The 27617-nt window shown below is 36.2% G+C and overlaps 1 protein-coding gene across 3 annotated transcripts in view; it reads right to left on the bottom strand.

Moving 5' to 3' along the window:
• The window catches only part of LOC149801784 (unconventional myosin-Ie-like), a 149003-nt gene that overhangs the window by 110157 nt on the left and 11229 nt on the right, over positions 1 to 27617 (bottom strand). For 2 of the 3 annotated variants that reach the window (XM_089956128.1, XM_089956130.1), the window contains exon 2: positions 79 to 204. In XM_089956128.1, the coding sequence (XP_089812254.1) occupies positions 79 to 204 (126 nt within the window). Of the gene's footprint in view, positions 1 to 78; positions 205 to 22615; positions 25550 to 27617 lie in introns of those variants that run through there. The other variant, XM_089956129.1, reaches the window with a different exon arrangement.

Genomic DNA, 27617 nt, shown 5'->3' with positions numbered 1-27617 from the left:
ATAGGAACATAAACACTGACTATATAATGATATCATGATGTCGTGAAGTCATCCCTTCAAAATGGTTACCAAGGATACATATATAACATCATCCATAAATCTTTTCTTGAGATTTTCCACAATGGCTCCTTCTGAGATCTTCTGGAGCAGAACCATATCGTCCACCCCACTAGTTTTGACATTGTGACTCTGCCAATGGTACGGCTGAAAAAGTGACCAATAAAAGCATGATTAATAGAGTTCCAATATATTGTTTTCAATGTAATACCCACATATGCGATACAAGCCTCTTTTTGTTAAAAAGAACAAAACATACCATATATATCTGCTCACAATTCGAGTCAATCTGCAAACTGTACAAAGCCCAGATCTGCCATCACATGATACGTCGGCAGACCTGAGTCTGCAGTTTGTTAGTAGTAATCAGTAGAACAAACAACATATACTCTGGTCTGCTGGCACATCATGCTATGACAAATGAGGTTTTGGCATTTGCAGTTTGACTCGTCTTATAAGTGAGTACATACAGTCCAAAAAATGTCCTTTGCTAAGCTCATGTAATATCTTGATCACAAAATACTGCTCAAAATGGAAGTTGCTGCTAATGCCTGCCTGGAACATCTTTTATTTTTAGTGAAACTTATTTTGCACACTCAATGTCTTGATACCTTTATCAATGAAATTATTCTGAATTATATAAGAACATATAGGGTGAGATAAAGAATCTCCTAAATGGACAGCTTCCAATATAAATATGGGGAGATAACTCTTTAAGCATGTGCAGACACATCACAGGGATTTTGTCAATGTAGGCTTATCATGATTAGTTCTCATCTCACAAAATTTACACAAATAATAAATTTTGAAGCACACAGTGAAGGTATTATGTCTATTGCCTTAAGTATTGTTGTCATTGAGAAGAATATGGGATTTACAACTTGTGTAGCATGATTCATGATTTTTTAAAGTGATATCGTGAAAAATCTTACAATACCAGCTTCTTTTAAAAGTGTACACCACACTACATCTTTAGTAACAACAGGTTCAAAAGTATGATGACTGCAAGTTAAAGAGTCTGACCGTGTTTTTTAAAAAATGTTGATCACATCCAGGAAAGTAGGTTACAGTGAAATATTTTTCTGGCATACTGCAAAAAATTTTCATCCCAAGATACACTTAACTATATGTTTGGTCTCAACTCAAGTTACAATGCAGACAAGGGGAATGAAAAGAGGGACACACCAAGCAAATTCTATGTAAAGTACTTCTCTCTTTATAGCACTGATCATTGAAGCCATAGAAATGATCCTTTTATAAATAAGGTCACATTAGTTTGAGGGATCTTAAAATAAGGCTGTTGCATTCAAACACAAAATTAATGAAATCACATTATAACTGGTTCTCCAGAGGCTGAGCAATTAAAAACATAAAATGAAATATATTAATTGGCAATGATAACACAATATTTTACAAAATTCAATGGGATTCATACACATTTTATAAAAAGGGCTGTGATATAATGAATGTATTGATGGTGTTGGAACCCCTGTATTCCCTTAATTTTAAAACAGCATGGAAGATTGTTGTCAAGCTCCACTTTTTCCACCACATAGTCACACAAAAAATTAGGCCAACATCAGGATTAAAAATTTACCTAGTGAATACACATAATCTCTGTTGACCGTTCATGTAATTAGAGAAACTTTGATCCGAACAGGAGATATGAGCATACAATTTCCCAATCAAATGGACATGACTGGGACTCTAAGACACTTAAGTCCCCAAGAATTGGGGGGTGGTCATTACAGAAAAAGTAGAGGTTGAGGTGAGGAAAAAAGTGAAATCCAGTAGCAGGCACTAAATCACTATATAGAAGAAAATTTAATAAAACTTTGGCTATTGTAAATTTTACTGAGTATAATTATTTCCAATACTGTCTGTTATTTGAATTTTGACCTTATCTTCTATATTTTATCAGTATAAAATTATTTATTTGTATGTAGCAATGTTTTCTTTTTCTTATAAACTGTAAAGGGAAAACAAGCATCAACAGAATTCAAGGTCTCAAGAAAGTGGAAGTCCATGGATAGTTATTGAGGATCCATAGGGTGCAGTCCTGGAACAATGAGGGTCCAAGTCATGAATTTGAAGGACCAGGATGGAAGCACTTTCTAAGAACTATTTTTACAATAGAGAAATTTCATGCTTTTAATCATCTGACCTCTTATGATTCATTAATTTCATTCTAACATCTTTTTATTACTAGCCCCTTCATGCACCACATAATATGGTCATGTGACTCAAAATTTGGATCCAACCCTGGGTGGCAAGATTACATTGAATCATTGAGAACATGAGTTTATATTGCTTAAATTTACCACAACCAATCACATTTTCTGATTTTAGAATGGGTTAAAATAATGCTGAAACATTCTTTTTGAGCAAGATGATAAACATTAATGTGAAAAATTTGATCAGTTTTTCAATTTCTAGCTTAATTCATCACTGCCCTTCACAAATGCTTCCTGTTGACACAACAACCAGCCATTTCTACCTGTTCTCTAAAATTTACAAACCCTGTAACATGGTAGACTGAAAATCTCTTGCAACCCCCTCCTCATGGAACAAATATAAAAAAGTCAACAAAACTTTTCTTCTCCCCCTGGTACAGCAACTGGCTTTATTGCAAATATTTGGGACTGGGGTTTATTATTTAGGCATACAGGTATAAGTATGGAAAGTTCAATCCCATGGTACAGCTCTAAACATCAGTCAGAATTATAATATGATGGAATGTCCATTTATGAAATCCCCAGTTATGAATATATATTGTTACGTATATCTGATTTAATATATATTTATTATAATTTAATTGTTTATTTGTCAGTTTTAAATATTTTTTTTTATATTTTTCTTACATGCTATTGTAATGAAAATTTACTCACCAGAGATGATATTTTTTAAAGAAATTTGGTTGACCTGAATCATTCTTTTCATAAACATCAGGTGCTGATCTAAATTCTGACCTTGATTCAAAATTAGTAAACAAAGTTCTATTTTATTTTAAAATGATTGGTTGTTTCCAAGGTCATGATGGGATTACATTTAAGATGCAAACAACTTTTTTTATTTTTTTTATTTCTAAGAGAAAATTATTGGTCTAATCAAGGCCATATTCTGTGTACATGACATAAACATGATCACATGACTTAACCCCCCTCTGATTTTGCAATTCTGGTTTTCCCATAACTACGCATTTGTTAGTTTTAATAGTGATGTGTAGAGAGAGATTTCTCAGTTTTCGAGCTTTTACACTTGGTATCAAGTTGTTTCCTTTGTTGTTGCCAGGTTTTGAGTTAATTATCTTCAGATCATTTGGATTTCAAAAGGATTAATTCTTTATTCTCTGGAAATATTTTAAGAGTGCTCGCACAGATTTTGGAAAGACATTGTTTACAAGTTTAATTTGGATTTCCAATACCGGAGTGGCATTATTTGTATTTCTACAAGGAAATATAGATAAGCACAGTACTGACTACAGCATACGTCATCGTCATCCATCTTGGATTTTACATCCGGATTCGAATTTGAAATTATTAGAACATTTATTACTAGGACTTTTGTAATTTAATTCGTGGATTATTCTTAGATTATTTTTGGATTTGATTCTTTAAATCTTAAGTTCTCCTTTTTTCATTTTTACAGAATTTTCCAGGAAAATAAATTATTTGTTAAATTTTAAAAAGCTTGTTGTTTTCACTCTTTCTGTGTTACTGCTTATTCGAGCCTAAACACGTAACAATATGATATCAATTATGACATGCTAAATGGTGACCAGACAGGAAACGACATGTGAATCAGCATTTTCTCTTATTTTTTGACGTTGTAAATCAGTAATATGCACAATTTACTGGCTGCAATAGCAGAGACAAGTTAATGGTTACAGGTTCATTATTTGGGCACAGAAGAACAGAAAAGGGAAGTTCATAGGTCATCTGGTGACAAAATTCAGGTTATCCTGGACATAGAATTGGCAGTATAATAAATTTGTTGGCCATGAGTTAATGATCATACTATTTTTTCATCTGCCCAACAGACAACCAATCACACAAACAGCCATGCTGGTCCTGAAAGGTTGAGTTTATTTTTTGTGGAGAAAACTCTGGCAAAATAAAATATATGATTTTTCTGTAAATTACTGTGCCAACACACATCCAAAACAGAAACAACCAAGGTATTCCCAAATGCAACTAGTCATCATAAAAACCTTCTGGTGAAAAACCCATGGCAATATGACTTTCTGATCAGGGATTAACAATAACAAAATTTTAAAGATGACTGCTGTGGTAGATACAACTGATGAGCACCATTTTTATTTAGGACTAACGCTGATATGATCGTCCATTCAATAGGAGTAGCAATGACAAGATTTTCAACATGGCTGCTCTGGTGGTCATACTGGATGTCTGAGCATCACCATCTTTATTTGGGACCAACTAGACCTTGCGATGAATGTATGTGTAAAATTGCATGGCAATCCTAAAGGTTAGTTTAGGAGAAGCAGCAATACCAAACATGCTAATGGACAGACAGACAGACCTCAGACAATGGACAACTTGCCATCCCATAAACTCTACACAGGTACTATGCAGTAAGCTGAGACAGTTATGTAAGAATAACAAGTTATGTAAAAATCGCCAAATTTATCAATTTTCCTTTGTTATCTTAAAACAAAACCTTAATAACAGACTAAGCATCTGTAGCAAAAAAAAATTTATTCATCTGACATAACTTAATGCTGCATTATAATTATTCTGCTTGTTATTTGCAGGTGTTACTGGATTAAAAGTGCTAAATGACCACCTTTAGAAAGTTTCACATCAAATTAAAATTCTGTTCTGTTCTTTCTGTAGCCTATTTACCAAGCAGACACTAGCCAACAAACTAGAATATTGAATACTTTAACATTTTTATCATTCCCTTTCCAATTAAAGTAAATCATGAAATAGAATGTCATACAAATCCTTATTCAGTTCATTAAAGGCACAGTTGTCAAAAAAGTCATAGCATTTCATGGTAGAGAACATGACTTCAAGCATACCCTTCAAGACAAATACATCATCATTTTAAGTAATTCACTACAAGTAATATTGTCGACTATCCAAACAGCTAACCCAAAAACATCTTGATCTAGTTGAGAAAGGAAAGCAATACATATGGGTTGCTATGACAATAGATGAGCTGTCTGCTGGCTTGTCAGCATGTACTTCAAAGACTCCAAATACTTATTATCCTTGAATGCACTTATAAACTTTTGTACAGTCAAGGTGACTTCCAGTAAAGAAAATAAGGTACAATTATTTTGGCAAGCAAGATATACCGGTACTCACCTGTGCCTGGTTAGGAGTTGAAAGTCAGCAAATTCTGTATACTTACAGCAATTAGAATTTACTGAACTAATAACAACTTAAAATATAACTATTTCCTATTTGTCAAAACTTGATTCATATAATAACATCACATTATCATGGTTATTTAGACACTCTGGTGGCCTAAGTGGTTAGAGCATCTGCCTCGGATGCAGGAGATTGCAGGTTTAAAGCCCTGTCAAGTCATACCAAAGGCTTATCAAAATGGACCTAGTAGCTACTTCACTTGGCACTCAGCATTAAGAGGTTTGTGTTAGGACCGGTTGGCCTGGTGTCTGAATAATATGATAGGTGGGACATCATGTTACACATCTGCAGCATGATGCCCCAATGCTAAACACCAAAATAAACTGCCATACTGCAGACATCGTAGCAATATGACTAAAATATTGTTAAAGCTACATTAAAAATTCAAATCACACACACACAGACACTCATTGCCGCACAAGAAAATGTAAAAGTGTCCTTGACATGGACAAAAAAAGCGTTGGACTGACAGGCATCAGACAATGGACAATCAGCCAGGAGTTTTAAACTCTGATACTGTATTGTGAAACAAAGGTTCAACAGATGAAAGCATTTATGTAACAGAATCACATGGTACATACCAACACTAAACAAAAATGCTGATGTATGTACTGTGGTGAGTTCTACAAGTATATAATTTGCAAAACATAAAGTATTATAACCTGAACACCACCTCTCTTTTAGTACATATACAGGAGACATTATAATTATAGCCTTGCTGAATGATATTTATTTTAGCTCTTTGAAATTGGTTCTTTATACTGATATGTATATTTAACTTGTATTGTGTGCTTGACCTTTGTCCATAATTGAGGGTAGAGGTTTGGCCTACTCGACTATTATTATGGTGGGTTTTTTTTTGTAAGTTATAAATAAGTTGCTTACTGATATCTGAGTTCAAGATCTAGTCTCATTTACAAACTCACGTTTTTTCTCCTGTTTGGTGTTTAATAGCACAGTAACACATAGGTTATTTAGCGCTGGGGCAATTGGAGTAAAATGTTTTGCCCAAGGGCACACCATGCTAGCTGACCCAGGCTGGTCAGATGCTAGGATTTGAACCCACACCTTTTTGGTTTAAGATAACCACTGGGCAACCACAGCTTCCAACTCAGAATGTTGTGGAAGTGAACATGTGACCCACATCCTGGTTATTTTATTGTGTCTTGAAATTTTAAACAAGGCTGTGGTAAACAAAAATTATTCTTTGCTGTTTAAAGTTCTGTCTATGGAATCATTTACTGTTTTATTCAGATATAATTTGAGAGGAATCATTTATTTAAATTACCGGTATTCATTGAAATTACAACCGCTCCGGTGGCCTAGTGGTTAAAGCGTCCGCCTCAGATGCGGGAGGTCGTGGGTTCGATCCCCGGCCGAGTCATACCAGAGACTTAAAAAATGGTACTAACAGTTGCCTCACTTGGTGTTCAGCATTAAGAGGTTAGTGTTAGGACTGGTCGGCCTGGTGTCAGGATAATGTGACTGGGTGGGACATCATGCTACATGTCTGCGGCATGATGCCCCAGTGCTAGACACCACTATAAACTGCCACATTGCAGACATCATAGCGATATGACTGAAATTTTTTAAAGCTACGTTAAAAATAAAAAATCACAAATCATTGAAAATACAAACTGCTCATTGATTTTTTGTACTAAAACACTATTTTGGGATTATTCTGAATTTATTCAAAGACATCCTGAATTATATCATCATCATACATCAACCTATTCAAGACTACTGGTACATCAGTAAAGCAGTTAGATGATTAGAAAACTTCTACCGGGTACCTGTCAATCCTAAAGATCAGTTACCTGGGTACCTGATCAAAGAAAACTTGCATTAAATGTGAAACTGAAGTTAATTCAACATTTTATAAAATTCACAATATCCCATAATATCACTACCAAATGTCATCTGGTACAAAGTCCATGAATTCATTCTCATTTTCTGATAAAGTCAACTTTAAAACAAATTGAGTGCAGCCTTTTCAAGCATTGGTGGAAAACTTATATATAGTAAATGGATCATTTTATACCCGTGTTATTATCAACAGGTAACCAAGTAGCTGGATACCCAATGGCATATTATTACATCAGTACATTCAATACTGGAATTTATTTAAAACACTACACTGTTGGACATGTGATAAAACTTTTAGGATTATTTGGAATTTTTATTCACAGTATTGTAAGCTCCTCAAAATTTTTACTTTGTAACAAAGAGAAAAAAAATTAATTATTGATTTTACTAAACTTGTTGGTTTTTCTTCTACAATACTGATGTTAGAGTTACTTTGTGCTCAAAGAGTATAAATGGAAATTGATGAGCCATAAATATTAAAATCATTAAATCATGCATTTTCTGTATTATTTATTGAAAAATGAAGTTAATAATTAATTAGACATTTGAAGTGTCATGAACTTTTCAATGAAGTCAACCACATGATTTTACTGGCAACCATATTTTGCAGTCTGGTTGTACAGGGGGGGCAGCCATGCAATTACATGTATATATTAAAGCTGCATAATACATTTAACTGCAATTTTAGGGGCAACCACAGTAATTAAATGGGCAACCCAAAAAAGTTCTGAGCAGCCAGTTTTTCAAAGCTGTTTGCCTAGGAACAATCATGGATTTTTAAAAATGTATTCCACCCAAAATGTCAAAGCATTTTCCTTTTTTGGGGGTCATTTTTCTTCAATGCATGTGACCATCACATTTTGAAAGGAAACTGAATGAATCCTTATGGAAATGACATGTATGGCATTCATGCCTTGAAAGGAAACTGAATGCATTCAATTGGAAATGATACATATGGCCGTCATACTTTGAAAGTATGTCAAATGCATTCTTATGAAAATCTATGGTTAGATAAATGCATACAGGATTAGGTTTACTTCTGACTAAAATTGGCCCTACGTTAGACTCAATATTTTCCCAAAAAGTATCGACTATATGGATACTTCATAGAACAGTTTTGTTTCCAACAAGGTTATTAGTCATTACAGTCAAAATGACAATGTCAAATACAGCAGAAAATATTGTGTGCATGAACATTATGAGCAATCTGTTTTGTGTGTGTACTATAGACTGTATACACAGATGTGAAAGAGGAATAATTTCATATTTTCTTTTCCATTTCCTTTTATCAAAGCTTACATACATGTATTTCTCATTAGTTATATTACTCTTAAATAGCCTCAATATTGCATAATTCTTCTTAATCAAGAGGCTTATTATATCAGGCACCAATGGTTCTTGTTTGTATCACTGGGAACTGCTTTCCTGGTAAAATTATTCAATTTATACCAAAGAATTATTTTAGCAATGTAGTAGAGGCAGTTTTGCTATCTGGAGATTTCATAAAGACGTCAAAGTTACTATCATAGAAAAAATAACACTTTCAGATCAGACATGGTCACATCAGAAAACCTTAATTTATCTTCATTATAACTGTTATTGTTAACTGTCTGTATTGTTGGAAATATGGCAATCTGATTGAAATCAGATATCCACAGTCCTACAGTTTAGATAGACAGACACCAATAAAAGTTCATGTGTTGGTGACCTTTGGAATTTCCAGTCCACTTAGTTTTCCTATCATATCAGTTAAAGAATTGCAGAAATTTGAAAGTTGTGATCTGACTGGTGAACCACAAGGTCAACAGGACATGACCTCTTACTGGTGTATATCAGATCTACATGTAGAACTGTGGAGATCTGATTTTAATCAGACTGGGAAATATGGGCATCTATGAAAAATTATAAAGTAATAGTAGTGGGAAGGAAGGGGTTGTAAGGTTAGCAAGTTTCATCAGTGTGAAGTTTTGACCATAATTTCCTTGCTATTTTGGGAGTTACTCCAACTAACTACAGCTCTAAGGGTCAGGAAGGATGATTAGAAAATGGGTAAACATTTCAAAGAAGTAAATTATAGGAAGAAGACCTGATTGTGTTATACATAATAGCATTACTTTTCATTGGAGCAATAAAACATTCTCAAAAATACACACACACACATGCACACTCTCTCCCTCTCAATTTCTGTGGATCACCTTCACAAATACAAACACATCTGCTTTTTAATGAAGATAATATTAATCCAACAAAATAATTATTTGCTTCTTCTTGTTGCATTTCATAAGTCATTCATATTGTTAGCTATTTCCTATTTGTGCTCTGCTTGAATGTTCAACAAGATGAGATGAAATAAATACAGCATTAAGCGTGTTTGAAGCCCTGCACATGAAAAGTAAACACAGTTAATAGCAGAATATGTGATTGTTGTATGTATGTATGTACAATGTAGGTAGGTGGGTGGGTGGGTAGGCAGATATGTACATGATGGAGAAAAACAACTCTCCTTTTCAAATCTAGTTTTCTCTTTTAATTTCCTTCATCTGAACAACAATCCTCCTTTTGAGAAATCTTCTGTTTGAACAAAAACATAATCAATCAACATTCTGACAAGTCAAACACAAGATTGGTTGATCAGATTGGCAGACAAACACAACAACAGATGAATAAAAAAAAGGACAAATCGGCAGGCAAACAAGAAATTAATCAACAGGGAGGGAAAGTGAATGGAAGGACAGAAGAAGAGATGAAGAAAATGGAAAAATTGGCAAAGAGTGAAAACATGGATGGGCAATTGGCAAATGGATAGATAAAGGAAATGAAAAACTCAAAAACTCAACCTCATCTAGATGAATAAAACAGATGGAAGGATGCACAGATATGAGTGAAGAGATTAACACTTGGGCCCTTACATGGACAAAAAGACTGAGAGAAAAATGCAGAGATGAGTGATTGGAGTTTCAGACATATTTTTCTGATGATGAACTGGATTCAAGCACAGGAGGACTTTCCAATAATTCGACAAAACTAACATTCAAACATGTGAGAGACTGATTAAAGCATTTATCAGATGAAAAAAACACACAGCCTGGATTGAAGAGGGTGTGACTAATGCTGGACCCATTCATTTGTTTTGGAATAAAGGAAACTTGATGATGTCCCACAAAATAATTCTTAAAATAGTCTGTTGATGGACACATTATATCTGAAATACTAATGTTCCGTTTATGTAATTTTCACACCTTTTGTTGAATCTTTCATTTAAATGCCACCTACCACCAAGACATCTCATGTTTTTTTTTTGTTTTTTTTTGTGGGGTTTAATGCCATTTTTCAGCACGATAGGCTATACATGGCGGCCAGTATTAATGGTGGAGGAAGAACCCGGAAAACCCCAGAAAGAACCACCGACCCACGAGAAGCTACTGGTAAGCTTTCTCACATGCCCACATTGGCTGAATCTTTGACTCGAACCGCCGCAGACAGAGGTGATATGGCAGTGATCCGTAACAAAGAGCGCTTTAGACCACTCGGCCACTCGGGGCCCCGACATCTCATGTTAACACTGACTAATGTTGCATCATCATTGTACTTATAGCCTTCTTTATTCTATTTTTCAAGCAATCAATAAAAGCATAAAATACTCTAAGTGTTACAAGGCAGATCTGTATGGAATTTCATATCCATATGATATACTATTTTAACCCAGGTATGCAAATGGTGGTGGATGGGGGATAATATATTTTAGTTGTGTATGGAGTATAACTTGTTGTATAATATACATATTGCTTTATATTTATCTATTTATATGATTAAATGTGTGTATATTTCAAATTTTTATTCATTAGAAAAAAAGGTTGTAAATTGGCATTTTGAACTGAGTACAAAAGCATGAAAAACAATGTGTGTGTGTGATTTAGATTTTTAACGTAGCTTTATAAAATTGTCAGTCATATTGCTACGATGTCTACAGTGTGGCAGTTTATAGTGATGTCTATTGCTGGGGCATTTGCCGCAGACATTTAGCATGACGTCCCACCCAGGCACATTATCTTGACACCAAGCCGACCAGTCCAAGCACCAACCTCTTAATGCTGAGCACCAAGTGAGGCAATTGCTAGTACCATTTTTGTAAGTCTTTGGTATGACTCAGCCAGGGTTTGAACAGGCAACCGCCTGCATCCAAGGCGGATGCTCTAACCATTAGACCACTGGAGTGGTCTGAAAAACAATGCTCATTATGTTTACACCTCTGACACAAATACAGACTTCATGTATAACCTAGACTTATTTGTTGAATAACTTTGCTTAATAACTTCCTGTTGCATTTGTGCAACACGGACAATCTTCTGAAGAGCAATGAAGAACAAATATCCTTATTTTTAACATGGAGCACATTTATGGCCCAACTTAGTTTCTTTCACATGATGTCATGATTAGCATTTTCTATCACTTGACAAAATATCATGATGGGCAATGCATGCACTGTTAAATATCATTTAAAAGGGTATTTTTCATTTTATTTCTGGCTAAAATTGCATTTTCAGCATTCTGCTACCAGTTTGTCATGTGAAATCATGACACTGGCACATGCCAATGGCATCACAGAGGTATGTGAAATCATGACACTGGCACATGCCAATGGCATCACAGAGGTACCTATTTAAAATTGCATTGATATCATTAAATTTATGAATGAGATAAGTCTATCCATGAAAATATTTGTTTGCTGGATTTTAGGGCCATTTAGATGGCTAAGTAAACCTAGTCCTTTAAGATCTTAGTAATATTAATAAACTACATTAATTACTGGGACTATAGGAGTCATGTAAGAGATGTTTTAATTTTACTGGGCTTTATATTTCTTCTTAATCTTTCATGCACCCTTTAAAATCCTTGGATTAACAATGATTTAATATGCTGAAGGACAGGATCTGTATCCTTGCTACATCATTAGATGTACAGTACCTTTTAAAATAATACTATAACCAATCAGTAGCACTGAGAATACTTTGGATCTTTTTGAGAATGCGGTACTGCTAAAATGGCAATAGATATTTCCTTTTCAAAAAATACAAAACTGTCTTTCTGATTTACAATCAGTACACTGGTATCCCATGTTAATTACTGCAATTTCTCAGGTAAGCCATAATAATCAGCAGGTTATTTACAATAAACAAAATACATGAGATTGGTTTCAAGTACAAAAATTCATGTTGGAAAAGATCTCTTGAATCATACCCACTAGACTGTGTCAAAACAATGTCCAGTGTGCACATACTGTCACAAGTACTACCATACTAATAAACAAAGACATCCTTTATGCATCACTGCCTAGTGTTGTTCTGCAGTGACCAGATAATGAATAATGAACCATCTTAGCTTTAGGTATAACAATAATGACTCTAATGATCATAAAAAAACTATCAGCATTAGGGCAAGGACATTTATAATAAAATATCTAATGTTGGGCTAAAAGAAAACTAATGGTATTCCATATGCCAGTGGCTGGTAAATTTTTTCGGATTAATTGTTTTCATGATTTCTGAAAAAATGCTGAAATTAAACTGAATCCTTAAAAAAAACTGTTTACATCTACCATAAACAAAAAGGGGCATTTTGCAAAAGAAAAAAAGGAAAGTTGTTCGTGTTAAAAAAGGCCTGCAACTATGTAAAAAAAGACATGGCACAATGCCATCTTAAAGTGACCCAAGAAAAACATTCAATAACTATCAAAGCGTATGTCAACACCTGTTTTGTTAGATAATGTACATCTGGCAAAGTCCATTTGCTAACTTATCATAATGACCAGGTAATGTCATCAGAGAAATGTAAAAATTAAACTGAATACATATTAAGTAACAGTTTATGTTCACAACAAACATAAAGGGACATTCTGCAACCAACAAAGGGCATACACAAAAAGGAAGATTCTGCAACGATCAATGGGCAAAAACAAAAAGGGACATTCTGCAACCTACAAAGGGCAGAAACATATAGGGATATTCTGCAACCAACAAAGGGCAGAAACAAAAAGGGGCATTAGGCAACCTACAAAGGGCAGAAACATAAAGGGGCATTCTGCAACCAACAAAGGGCAGAAACAAAAAGGGGCATTCTGCAATCAATAATGGGTTGAAATAAAAACGAACATTTTGCAACCAATAATGGGTGGAAACAAAAAGGGGCATTCTACAATCAATAAATGGCAGAAACAAAAGGGGCATTTTGCAACTTCAAGAAAGAATGTTGTGGGGACAAAAAAACCTAACTATGTAAAGAATTGCTTAGACATATAAAAAATGGCCAGGATGGGAAAATAGCATGGCATGGTGCCAACACAAAATGACCTGTGATAAATTAATTTAACCATGAAAGGGCATGTTATTATGTGTTTTATTAGATATATCTGATACAAGTCTCCATAGTCAATAGTGGAAATTTTCACTGATCCAAGAGTTGTGAGAACTGGTGTTTAATAGATCAATCTGCACACCTCAAGAGTCAAAACTGAAATCTCAAAGTCAATTAGTTTTTGATAGTCATTAACTCAGATTGTTCGTTACTCATGAAGCAAACCGATTTTTAAGATTTCTTGTCTCATGCTGAATAAAAAGAAACACTTAGACTAATGTACAGTATCCTGTAGGTAGACAGAAAGACCGCATATCATCACTGCATTTCCATCTTTAGCAACACTTTTAACCAATGGAAATTAACTTCACCATGCTTCCTCTAATTTTCTTACAACTTTAACAGATTTTTTTTCCTTCTCAGAGTTCTTACTAACTTTCTGTTTCTTTGTAGTCTGAGGGTTGGAATTATCATAAATGGCAGGTCATGTCTGAGAAAGCAAAAACAAATACAAGTTAAATAATGTTTGTCCACCTATCATTGACAACTGGCTTCACAAGCCACCACATTTTCCACAGTTTTATCTATTCAATTCTAATATGGAGGGCAACCAATCCAACACCGATATTTGATAAAAAGTTTGTCCAATAAAGGCATAATTGATTCCTTCTTCCTGTATCAAAAATGTCAGATAATCTCAGAAAAATTTAATCCTGATTCAGTTATGCACACCTAGGAATGACATCAGGTCTGATATTATTTCTCAGTTAGGTTAAGCATTAGTCTGGCAAACGTTGATCAATGGTGCAGACAGTAAATTTGTTATGGACAGTGAGCACGTAGTAGAAAAAGAATGCCCGATGCAAATCAAGGGTAATTAAGATTGATGCTCCAGCTGAAACAATGTGCATCACAAAACATTATAAGCTGGAAATTCCACATCAGAAATGGGTCCCCCATACTTCCCAAGTGTCAAAACCAGAAGGTGTTTCTATTGAGAACCACATGTATTAGGGGTGCCATGCATCAATAAAATTCACAATACACAGCACTACAATATGAAACATTATCAATACACATATCAACTAATGATCTTACCATTTTTAGGTTTGTCAGTGTAGGTGGTTCCCTGTTTTGTGCTGACATCCTGGTTGTTGTTGTTGTGGGGTTTAACGCCATTTTTCAGCACATGATAGGCTATGCATGGCGGCCCATATTAATGGTGGAGGAAGAACCTGGGAAAACCCCAGGAAGATCCACCGACCCACGAGAAGCTACTGGCAAGCTTTCTCACATACCCATCATCCTGGTTGTATTACCAGTATACAGATTACAGACAGACTAATGACTTAGCATCTGTTTAAATTATACGTCATTTTCACTAATAGCAATGCAACAAAAATAATTTCAAACTGACTGCGTAAAAGCCGTGAGTTCTTTTAATTCAACCTGTTAGGCCATTTAAGGCTGACCCATGCAGGTGAGATGCAGGATTCACTTAGGCCACCACACCCTTTATTTTGCGCTGTAAGAATGCTTTAAAACCATTTTACTACTAATTTCATATCTCAGTTATACTTGGAAGACATTGTATTGTTATCTTCAAAACAAATAAAGCAAGTTCCTCAGGCAAGGAAAATCGCATATAGAACATGTCCAGAAGTGTGACTGGAAATAAATACCAACAAAATCTATCACATTGTACTTTTTGCCAATGCAAAACTGATATTTCACACAGGCACTTGTTTGTGCTAGTGAAAAAAGGAAAATTATTGACAACACCCACTCATGTGCAATAAAAAAGCCTTAAAATTTACGGAAGGTTACAAATTAATGCGGTTTAAAATCTACACCATCACCAATTCTATAATATTTTATTTAAAAAAGCCTTAAAATTTACAGAAGGTTACAAATTAATGCGGTTTAAAATCTACACCATCACCAATTCTACAATATTTTATTTATCCAGCTGGCATGTCCACTCACTGACTAAATACATAAAAATAAGAAATTCCAAATTTGTTCTGCAGGCATGATTTATGTATTTTACAGATCATTTAATGACCACATTAGGTCAAAGTTTCTCTGTTGCTTTGCCAATACTTCCTGTGTGTCACAGAGGGAAAATGCTATATTAAAATTTTGACTGTTGGTTATTGTTTACCTGTGCACCAGAACGAACAATAAACACCAATGAGAATTCAATGTAACGTATTTCACCATGTGGCACACATGAAGTGTACTTTTTAAATTCAACCCATGTAGACAAGATACGAATCAAGAGGATATTAAATGATGCGTAAAGTATGGAACACATCTGGAATATCTCCTTTATACTGAACATTCTGTTGGGATAGGATAGTTTGCGGTATGTGGGGGGAGACAGATTAAGAACCACATCACCATATATTAATTTGTACATGGAGAATGAATTTTGTCAATAGTTTTGTCTATTTCACTGACAAAAAAATGAGTGCCTTCACCTATATATTGTAAAGATTGCTCATTACATTTTTGGATACACCAGTTTCTCAGTTAGAATCTCTGAGCTGAATTTTCCAGCCAAATTCTGAACTGTTTGTACTAGCATTACTTTCCTAAAAAATGTATTTGATAATAGCAAGTGACTCCAAAGTTTTTTTCCCTAACGGCCCAAACAGATAAAATGCTTAAGGTTGCAAGCCACATGAACAGTTTGATAATTAAATACAAAAATCTAACAAAATTATTACATTACACTAATAACATTATTATTACATGGTTGTAATAATGTTGTTAATAGGAAAGATACATATTGTGATCAATACATAAGACACCATCAGAAAGCAATGTAGAAAAATGGATGAGTATTCATTAAAATACATCTTTATAAGAGGACTAAATATACAGGTGCAATAAATGAAAAAGGACTGGACCAGATGTGGCATGTGGACCACTTGTTGAACAAGCCTGGATTATAGTGTTTCATTTATGTTTTCCACCTGAGAAAATTAGCTGTTATAACATTTTTATCACCTGATGCACTGAAGTCATAAAAACAATAATGTCCATCATTTATCAATAAAGGCATAACAACTACTGCACTGGGTAAGAAAAGTATGATAACCACAGCTATGATAATCAGTAAATAACAAAGGCACATGATAATAAAGGCATGATAATCACATATCTGATAATCAGTATATAACAAAGGCCCCTGATAATAAAGGCATCATAATCACATATCTGATACCAGCAAGTAACAAAGGCACCTGATAATAAAGACACGAAAGTCACATCTCTAATAATCAGTAAATAACAAAGGCCCCTGATAATAAAGGCGTGATAATCACATATCTGATACCAGCAAAATACAAAGTCACCTGATAATAAAGGCATCACAACCACATTTTTGATAATCAGTAAATAACAAAGGCACCTGATAATAAAGGCATGAAAATCACATATCTAATAATTAGCATATAACAAAGGCCCCTGATAATAAATGCGTGATAATCACATCTCTAATAATCAGTAAATAGCAAAGGCATCTGTTAATAAAGACATGGTAATCACATTTCTAATAATCAGTAAATAACAAAGTCACCTGATAATAAAGGCATGATAATCACATCTCTAATAATCAGTATATAACAAAGTCACCTGATAATAAAGACATGGTAATGACATCTCTAATAATCAATAAATAACAAAGACACCTGATAATAAAGACATGGTAATGACATCTCTAATAATCAATAAATAACAAAGACACCTGATAATAAAGACATGGTAATCACATCTCTAATAATCAGTAAATAACAAAGTCACCTGATAATAAAGGCATGATAATCACATCTCTAATAATCAATAAATAACAAAGACACCTGATAATAAAGACATGGTAATGACATCTCTAATAATCAGTAAATAACAAAGGCACCTGATAATAAAGACATGATAATCACATCTCTGATAATCTGTAAACAATAAAGGCACCAACAATAAAGGCATGATAATCACACCTCATTCATAATCTTTACTTTAGAATCAGCTGTTGCTTGTTCAATGCAATTAAAGGATGAAAAGAAGTTTTTTCTTTTTTGATATATTTGTTTGCTAAATAATGTTGTTGTTGTTACTGTTGTAGGGTTTAACGCCATTTTTCAGCACACGATAGGCTATATGTGGCAGCCAGTATTAACAGTGGAGGAAGAACCCGGGAAAACCCCAGAAAGAACCACCGACCCTCGAGAAGCTACTGGCGAGCTTTATGACATATCACATTAGCCGAATCCGAGACTTGAACCCACACAGACAGAGGTGAGATGGCAGTAATCCGTAACGGAGAGCGCTTTAGACCATTCGGCCACTCAGGGCCCCGCCAAATAATGTGGAAACATTCTAAAGCTATTTTTCTATACTTGTATGTTGATTGAGTACAGCTTATTAAAGTACATGATCATTGACAAATTCTTTTCATCCCAAAAAAATAAAGGACTATATTACTAGTCATTAAGTTATTGAACAAAGATGTCTTCCCATAAAAGTGAATTTTATAATTCACTGGCCGGTACCTTACATGCATGTTGGCACTTTCACTGGATTGTAAAACATTAATTTATATACAAAAACAACTTTCTTCATATTAAACTGTACTTACACAAATACATGTTTCCTGAAAACATTATCACCATTACAGGAGTTATGACAGTAATACTATTATAAACTGCTTACTACATGCATATCTAGAATCACTGACATTTTGAAAAATATATGATGAATTCGGATATATTTCACACTTATAATATTTTGTAAATCCTCATCCTTTTGAAATTTTATAAACAATCTTTACTAGATATATATATATATATGTATGTATGTATGTATGTATGTATGTATGTATGTATGTATGTATGTATGTATGTATGGACAAGCAGACTATAAAAAAATGCAACATGGTACTGCAGGCAAACTCAGGCCAGGGTTGTTCCAACCATATTACTGGCTCATTCAGACTATATTACTTGCTGATTCAGACCACATTATAGGCTGATTCACACCACATCATAGGATGATTCACACCACATCATAGGCCGATTCAGACATCATAGGATGATTCACACCACATCATAGGCTGATTCAGACCACATTATAGGCTGATTCAGACCATATTATACACTGATTCAGAACACATTATAGGCTGATTCTCACCACATTATAGGCTGATTCAGACCATATTATACAATGATTCAGAACACATTATAGGATGATTCTCACCACATTATACACCAATTCAAACCATATGATACACTGATTCAGACCACATCATAGGCTGATTCAGATCACATCACATGCTGATTCTGACCACATCATAGGCTGATTCAGACCAATTATACGCTGATTCAGACCATATTATAGGATGATTCTCACCACATTATCGGCTGATTCAGACCACATCATAGGCTGATTCAGACCACATTACAGGATGATTCAGACCACATTATAGGCTGATTCAGACCACATCATAGGCTGATTCAGATCACATACGCTGATTCAGACCACATCATAGGCTGATTCACACCACATTATACGCTGATTCAGACCACATTAAAGGATGATTCTCACCACATTATAGGCTGATTCAGACCACATCATAGGCTGATTCAGATCACATTATACGCTAATTCAGACCACATCATAGGCTGATTCAGACCACATTAAAGGATGATTCAGACCACATTATAGGCTGATTCAGACCACATCATAGGCTGATTCAGACCACATTATAGGATGATTCTCACCACATTATAGGCTGATTGAGACCACATCATAGGCTGAATCAGATCACATTATACACTGATTCACACCACATTATACGCTGATTCAGACCACATTATAGGATGATTCTCACCACATTATAGGCTGATTCAGACCACATTAAAGGATGATTCTCACCACATTATAGGCTGATTCAGACCACATTATAGGCTGATTCAGATCACATTATACACTGATTCAGACCACATCACAGGCTGATTCAGACCACATTAAAGGATGATTCAGACCACATTATACGCTGATTCAGACCACATTAAAGGCTGATTCAAACCACATCATAGGCTGATTCAGACCACATTATAGGATGATTCTCACCACATTATAGGCTGATTCAGACCACATCATAGGCTGATTCAGATCACATTATACACTGATTCAGACCACATCATAGGCTGATTCACACCATATTATACGCTGATTCAGACCACATTAAAGGATGATTCTCACCACATTATAGGCTGATTCAGACCACATCATAGGCTGATTCAGATCACATTATACGCTAATTCAGACCACATCATAGGCTGATTCAGACCACATTAAAGGATGATTCAGACCACATTAAAGGATGATTCAGACCACATTATAGGCTGATTCAGACCACATCATAGGCTGATTCAGACCACATTATAGGATGATTCTCACCACATTATAGGCTGATTGAGACCACATCATAGGCTGAATCAGATCACATTATACACTGATTCAGACCACATCATAGGCTGATTCACACCACATTATACGCTGATTCAGACCACATTAAAGGATGATTCTCACCACATTATAGGCTGATTCAGATCACATTATACACTGATTCAGACCACATCACAGGCTGATTCAGACCACATTAAAGGATGATTCAGACCACATTATACGCTGATTCAGACCACATTAAAGGCTGATTCAAACCACATCATAGGCTGATTCACACCACATTATACGCTGATTCAGACCACATTATAGGATGATTCTCACCACATTATAGGCTGACTCAGATCACATTATACACTGATTCAGACCACATCATAGGCTGATTCACACATTATACGCTGATTCAGACCACATTATAGGATGATTCTCACCACAGTATAGACTGATTGAGACCACATCATAGGCTGATTCAGATCACATTATACACTGATTCAGACCACATCATAGGCTGATTCACACCACATTATACGCTGATTCAGACTACATTATAGGATGATTCTCACCACATTATAGGCTGATTCAGATCACATTATACACTGAATCAGACCACATCATAGGCTGATTCACACCATATTATACGCTGATTCAGACCACATTAAAGGATGATTCTCACCACATTATAGGCTGATTCAGACCACATTATAGGCTGATTCAGATCACATTATACACTGATTCAGACCACATCACAGGCTGATTCAGACCACATTAAAGGATGATTCAGACCACATTATACGCTGATTCAGACCACATTAAAGGCTGATTCAGACCACATCATAGGCTGATTCAGACCACATTATAGGATGATTCTCACCACATTATAGGCTGATTCAGGCCACATCATAGGCTGATTCAGATCACATTATACACTGATTCAGACCACATCATAGGCTGATTCACACCACATTATACGCTGATTCAGACCACATTATAGGATGATTCTCACCACATTATAGGCTGATTCAGATCACATTATACACTGATTCAGACCACATCATAGGCTGATTCAGACCACATTATACGCTGATTCAGACCACATTATAGGATGATTCTCACCACATTATAGGCTGATTTAGACCACATCATAGGCTGATTCAGATCACATTATACACTCATTCAGACCACATCATAGGCTGATTCACACCACATTATACGCTGATTCAGACCACATGATAGGATGATTCTCACCACATTATAGGCTGATTCAGATCACATTATACACTGATTCAGACCACATCATAGGCTGATTCACACCATATCATACGCTGATTCAGACCACATTATAGGATGATTCTCACCACATTATAGGCTGATTCAGACTACATCATAGGCTGATTCAGATCACATTATAGGCTGATTTACAGCATGTGAAATAGCATTGCTTTACCTTAGATGACATTTACAGTTATTTAAAATTTCATATTTCTCATTACTTCCCAGGTATGTCAACAGTTGAAAACTAAAGAAGCAAAATCCCTAATTTTATGTGAGATGATGGCATCATTCCGTATAGAAATCAAACAAAATAATACGAAAATAGGGACCATGCAGTAACATTTTTCATATATATATATATATATATATATATATATATATATATATATATATATATATATATTGGTCTGAGTATGTTAATGTTTTTATTAGATTTATGTAGAATTTTTTTTGTACTGTATATTATACTATATACTAATAGTACTAAATAAAACTTATATACTAGAAAATGAAACTGGGTTCCAGTCAAACTCATGACTTAATTCAATACAATAATATGTTTATATTCTGCAATCTTTTGGCGCTCATATTAATTATAACAAAGAAAATGATGGTGTAAGAAAATTAGTTGCATTATCTCTGTTCAAAGAAAATGAGTTCTGTTATTGTCCTTTATAATATAATAATTCACATGTTTCGAATCAGACTGGTATTTGGTCTGAATCTACCATGGTATGCAATGACTGTAAATCTCTATTATACAAATATCCATTTGTATTTAAATTCGTGCAGCAATCACCTCAGTTTTACATTAAACTTACGGTCAGACAGAGTGAAAGAAATTTAACATGAATCACAGTGAGCTTGTTGTAACTAATCTACTTCCGTGAACATATCAACCGTCACATGGTACATTAGTCTTATATTCTTATGTAGAACTGTTGCTTCCTTATCAATAGACTTTAGCGACAACTTCTAACTTAAAATGTGAATTACAGTAATGTCAACATCCCATTTCCTTTGCGCTGACCCATTGTGCTATCTGATAGTTTGTATTTTAAAAAAACTCAGGACAATATCTGCATTATGTTATCGCATATGACACCGTTTAGGTCTACACGACAGAGCTCATAATGATCTCCCCCACCCCTGCTGAAGGTGTTAAATAAATACCAACCATTTTTCAAATGTAAACATACCATTTTGAGACCACTTTCTGTTTTATAAACGAAAGTCTCAGCCTTGATTCCGTATGAATAGAAGACTTTTCTTCAAATCATGCTAAGGACGGTATGAAAGTTCTTCAGGTAATTTGTGAACATACCGGAAGTAAAGTTCTTCTGCGCATGTCATGACCTTATTTAACGTCATAAAGATGTCAAACCGAGTTTGTGTGATTCAACATACAGATTTATGGTCTACATTAGTTCGAAAGAACTGTTAATGACTCAAGGTCATGTTTCGATTTTTGGAGAAAAAGTAAAGAATAACAGAAGTGCTACATTTCCGTCGTATTTTTTTTTCCAGAAGATTTGAAAAAACTTCTTTAAAAATAATAATGTATATAGCGTTTCCTTTGGTTAAAGAAAAGTTCTCCATCGTATTTCGAGTGTTACCTTCAGCAATACCGTGCAATACTGTTTGTAGATTGGGCGCCGTGTTAAGTTTTATAACAATATTAAACAAACTTATGGTGTTAATCATTTATGTCTTATAATACATTAAATATAATTGTTGATATTCACTCGGAATTTTTTAAAAACAAAACAATAATTATAAAATCTAATTTAATATATCAACAATTGAAGTGTATTTTATCTAAAACTTTATATTTTATGACATCATATAGTTACCTAATTGTATGATATCAAATATAATGAATTTGGTTATCGGAATCATTTTATTTACGGTACCAACGTCGAGTTATGAGTTTATATTATACATTATATTATTTAGACCTAGTTCGATGAATCATTCCTCCAAATCTGCGTTGATACCGCTGGACGACCTGTCAACCGCCAGTCAATATTATTATAGGTGTGGGACTGATTTATCGGCCTAATATAGACCCATCTTAAAAGGTGGTCCACAATTTTCAGGTATTTTTCACTAATTTCTAAAGCTATAATTTAACAAAAATATATCGTACTCATCGCGTTATACAAGTTAAGTACGCGGTGGGCAGATGCAGTTTGCACTTTCATATCAATATCATACAATTCTGTCAACTTTTCGTGTCAAGTATTCGTTCAGTGTTATAGCTGCATTTAAGCAGATGTACAATAAATGGATGCTTGGGACCAGCCCGATAGCCATCATGTATGTCGGTCAACCAGCACATTCAACAGACCAACAAGTAGATCTTCGTTTGCTTTTAGTTTTTTTTAAGTTTTTTTAGTTTTCTTTTTTTTTGGGGGGGTGGGGGTGGGGTCTGACATTACTGGTAGCGGAGACCAACCGTGCCGGACACAATTTGGAATGAAGCTTTCATCCTCCGATCAGTTCTGACTATAGGCCGCTCACTAGTAATTAATAAATTTATTTCGACTGACCATTTTATGCGTATGATAAGTAAAACCCCTCTTCTTTTGACCCATGGCAATAAATCCTTCAAAAAGCTCAATTTTTTAGTGTTCATCCCTGTCAGAACAGAATACCTGTGTATACATAGGTTACTGGACATTTTTTTTTTTTTAATTTAAGTTTCATCATCCCAAAGCAAGAGTAAAACGTGGAGCTCCTAGTGATATGGTACGGTCTCCACGCGTTACTCTTGCCTTGGGGTGATGCTGCCCTCCACACATGCTTCAGCGGAGATCTACTTGCTCGCTTGATGAGACCGAGACCAACCCCTCTCCCGTGTAGAAATATGTTCGGGACCACCTGACCTCTTGTGGTCTATGTTCACAGGACCAGCAAGAACTCCTGGAACTCATGTTCGTGCATACTTCTCATGACAATACAAAGAAAAAAGAAAGGCTGTCGGAACGAAAGTAGCATCGCAGAGGGCAAATAATGCGAAGTTAATAAGATGATGCGTTGGTCACACTACTGACGAGCCAGGACAATCGGCTACCTACAATCGGTCCATGATCCTAGAATCAATTTTAATCAGATAGTTACGGTGCAAGCAGGGCCGTAAAGAGCGATCACGGGCCCTAGGGTAAGAAACACTCGGGCCTCTTCTAGTTCTTGTTCGAACAAATTTTTTTCTTTATAAAACTGAAAGCGTTGTCGGTCCAAGCCCCCTTATGGGCCAGGATCCCGGGGATATATCCCCGGTTGCCCTCTCCCCCTTGTAGGCCTTGGGTGCAAGAGACAGTTCCGGCTCTTAGGCGCAGGTCAACATACGATACACCTCTTGCTGATCACCGACGGCAAAAAGAACCACTGAGTCTAGAACAAGACCTAAGCCGGTGCGTGTTCCAGCACAGCGAACACAGCGAGAAGAAGCATGTCTGCCGTCCATGTCCACCTATGGGAAACCCACACAAAAGATTGCTACGATGGAGGCGAAAAGTCTTAGCATTTGTCCTTGCTCGAGCCAGAAAAGAGCATCCTACCCTTTAAAAGAACTACCGCCAGATATGTATCATGTACATTATCCATTTGGATTTCAAGGCACTGAACGTACTAGCTAGTGGAAGGTCTTACCAGAAAACTGGTCAAATTCATACGCTGAAAATCGCCAACCAGATCCTCTGCAATATTTGACATGTAGTCGTATGCTGCGACGGCGCTTTCAAGGATCCTATGCTATACCGTAGTAAGGAGTCTGTCGCCACTTCCATCCATAGCCTTGAACGTGAGCTTAAGGTGATCTAAGAGGTGCTTCCAAATCCAGCTGAGATTTAAATGGATGGAAATCACAGACTGATCGATTTATGGCAAGGCACTATGTAGTGATCAGGTTTGATCGGCAAGTTCCGCGGTACATCACACAAAGTACGTAATCTCAGTTTGCGGATCTACCCAGAGAAAATAAAGGCACATAACCTGCACGACTATGACGGACACCTTCTCACTGAGGCTATAGAAACCGCCTCGTCTGGAAAGATCAGCGCCATGCCAAACCAACATAGAGAAGCACATGCCGTTTTCACTAGGGCAGTCAGGGTTTATTGACAACCTCTTCTTTACGAGCAGAGGCTGAAAAAAAACTATTGGCTAAGCTATCAACGAAAACATTCTGCGCCCCCAAAGGTGTGTACCAATATAAACACATACACAGCTTGGGGTGCTTCTAGGAAACACATTTTCCGCCTATAGCGGCCTTACACAGTGAACTCAGCCGCTCAGGTAAATCTAACAAATATGTTTGATTGTCAAAATATGGGAAAATGTATCGACCTTAATCTAAAGACCGGTGTACTTCTTCTGGCGAATGTGTTCGAGGCATTCCACGACAGACCCCTAAAGACCTACGGCTTAGGATCAAGCCTACTGCTGCAAAGCACCGTTAATGACCTGGGGCGCCCTACTAAAGAATACAGGTAAAAAGCTCGAGTTTTGTGAGACATCGATAATTACTTGTTCTTTGAGAGGAGCATCGTGGCGGTATTTCGGTGGTGAGCCGGTGTCACGCAAAACACAATGTGTCCAGACTATATCAGTTAAAAGCCAATAAGCTAGAAAACCGTCTGTGGCATGATGCTGAGCGTGCTACCCTCCAGCATTCGAAACCATCGCAGGAGACATACGAGGGTGCAACATACTTGAAGTCAACATGACTTACAAAGCGACTGTCCATTGATTCCGAGGAAATAGGTGTTTCAAAAGATTGGCTCAGCAGCTATATGTATTCTTTAGTGAACGAACTGGGGAGAACATTCACTGAAAGCATAAAGCTAGTGTGCAGTGTGTAGTGTGCAGCCTATGGAAAAAGAGCACTATGTAGTCCATTAGACAAATCTCCAGCTATGCATCAGCGCGTCACCAAGTTTCACCCTGTGATGCAGTTTATTCAAAGCGGCGTTCATACAGCTACACACAGAAGTACGAACTAAGGTTGAAGTCTAAGTTCGAGAAAGACTACTTCAGGCTGATGAAAAACTCTGTCTTCGGAAAGACCAGGGAGAACCTAAGTAATGGATCTTGTGCATTCTAAAGGCGAAGAGGACAGGCTATCCTGCCTGATTGCCGACCGAGTATTCCGGTCTCTTAACATCTTTGGTGGCAACCTTGTTGCTGTCCATTCTACTAAGCCCAGACGGAAGTTAAACCCCCCCATCTATGCGGGGCACGCGACCCTAGGCTTAAGCAAGCACGCGATGTACGACAATCAAATCTAAGCATGCATAAGGGAAAACAGGCATCTGCTGTACATGGACACACAGAGTATGCTGCATCGAGACTTCCAGTGTCTACTGTAGTATGGTCCAATGTGCTCACCATTACGACATGAACGATTACCCTAAAGTGCATCATCTTTATAACATATTGGAACAACGACTACAAGGTCATAGGCAAGTCCAGTGATGAGTGTATGAGTAAGTTCATCGCTGAGTTTGTCGGTTTCTCCCTTAGGATGAAGAGTTTTGGTACTCGATGATCGTCATCCGAATGGTTCATCACTGCACCAACAAGACAAGTCTTAGTCCACTGGAAACAAACGCGTAGATTGCACCGGAAGGTATCAAGACAATGGAATACGACCGCTTCTGAACCGCACAACACGCCATTGTGGAAGATTACCTAAATGAGCTCTTGACCTGATCGGAATGCCTCTAGGTAGTAGCGTGTTACAGGCACAATCTGTGCCGCGCGTACGAAGCGTCTACGCGATGAAGAACTACCCAAAAGATAGTCTTTAGACGGATGGCCTTGAAAGACAAACCTCTCAACCGGGATGAACACAAATAGCGACCATACAGGGTCAATGGCGCATCATTATCTGCCTTTCGGATCAAATTGAGTTCACGGATAACGAACAATCGGGCCAGATGGCAGGTGGAGGACTTTCAGTCGTACTGCAGGCATGACTTATGTACAACTGCTCTCTTTTTGGTGGTCTCTGATACCTTTTTGCTTGTCACTCATCTTTGAGAGCGAAGACGACATCAAGCAGCCTCCACTTCCTCAAACCCTTATCAGAAATTCGGAAGTCAGTACTTCTTAAGCGTATTGATCGCCAAAATCCCTCTCTGCTAGCGTACGTTTAATGTGTACGACAGTGCTTTTGCGCTTGGTGGTTGCCGGCTT

The sequence above is a fragment of the Sinohyriopsis cumingii genome, chromosome 4 (genome assembly GCF_028554795.1).
Source record: "Sinohyriopsis cumingii isolate HCF-2022 chromosome 4, ASM2855479v2, whole genome shotgun sequence".
Classification (NCBI taxonomy): domain Eukaryota; kingdom Metazoa; phylum Mollusca; class Bivalvia; order Unionida; family Unionidae; genus Sinohyriopsis; species Sinohyriopsis cumingii.
The sequence above is the reverse complement of the archived record's forward strand: the minus strand, read 5'-3'. Positions and strand labels throughout refer to the sequence as shown.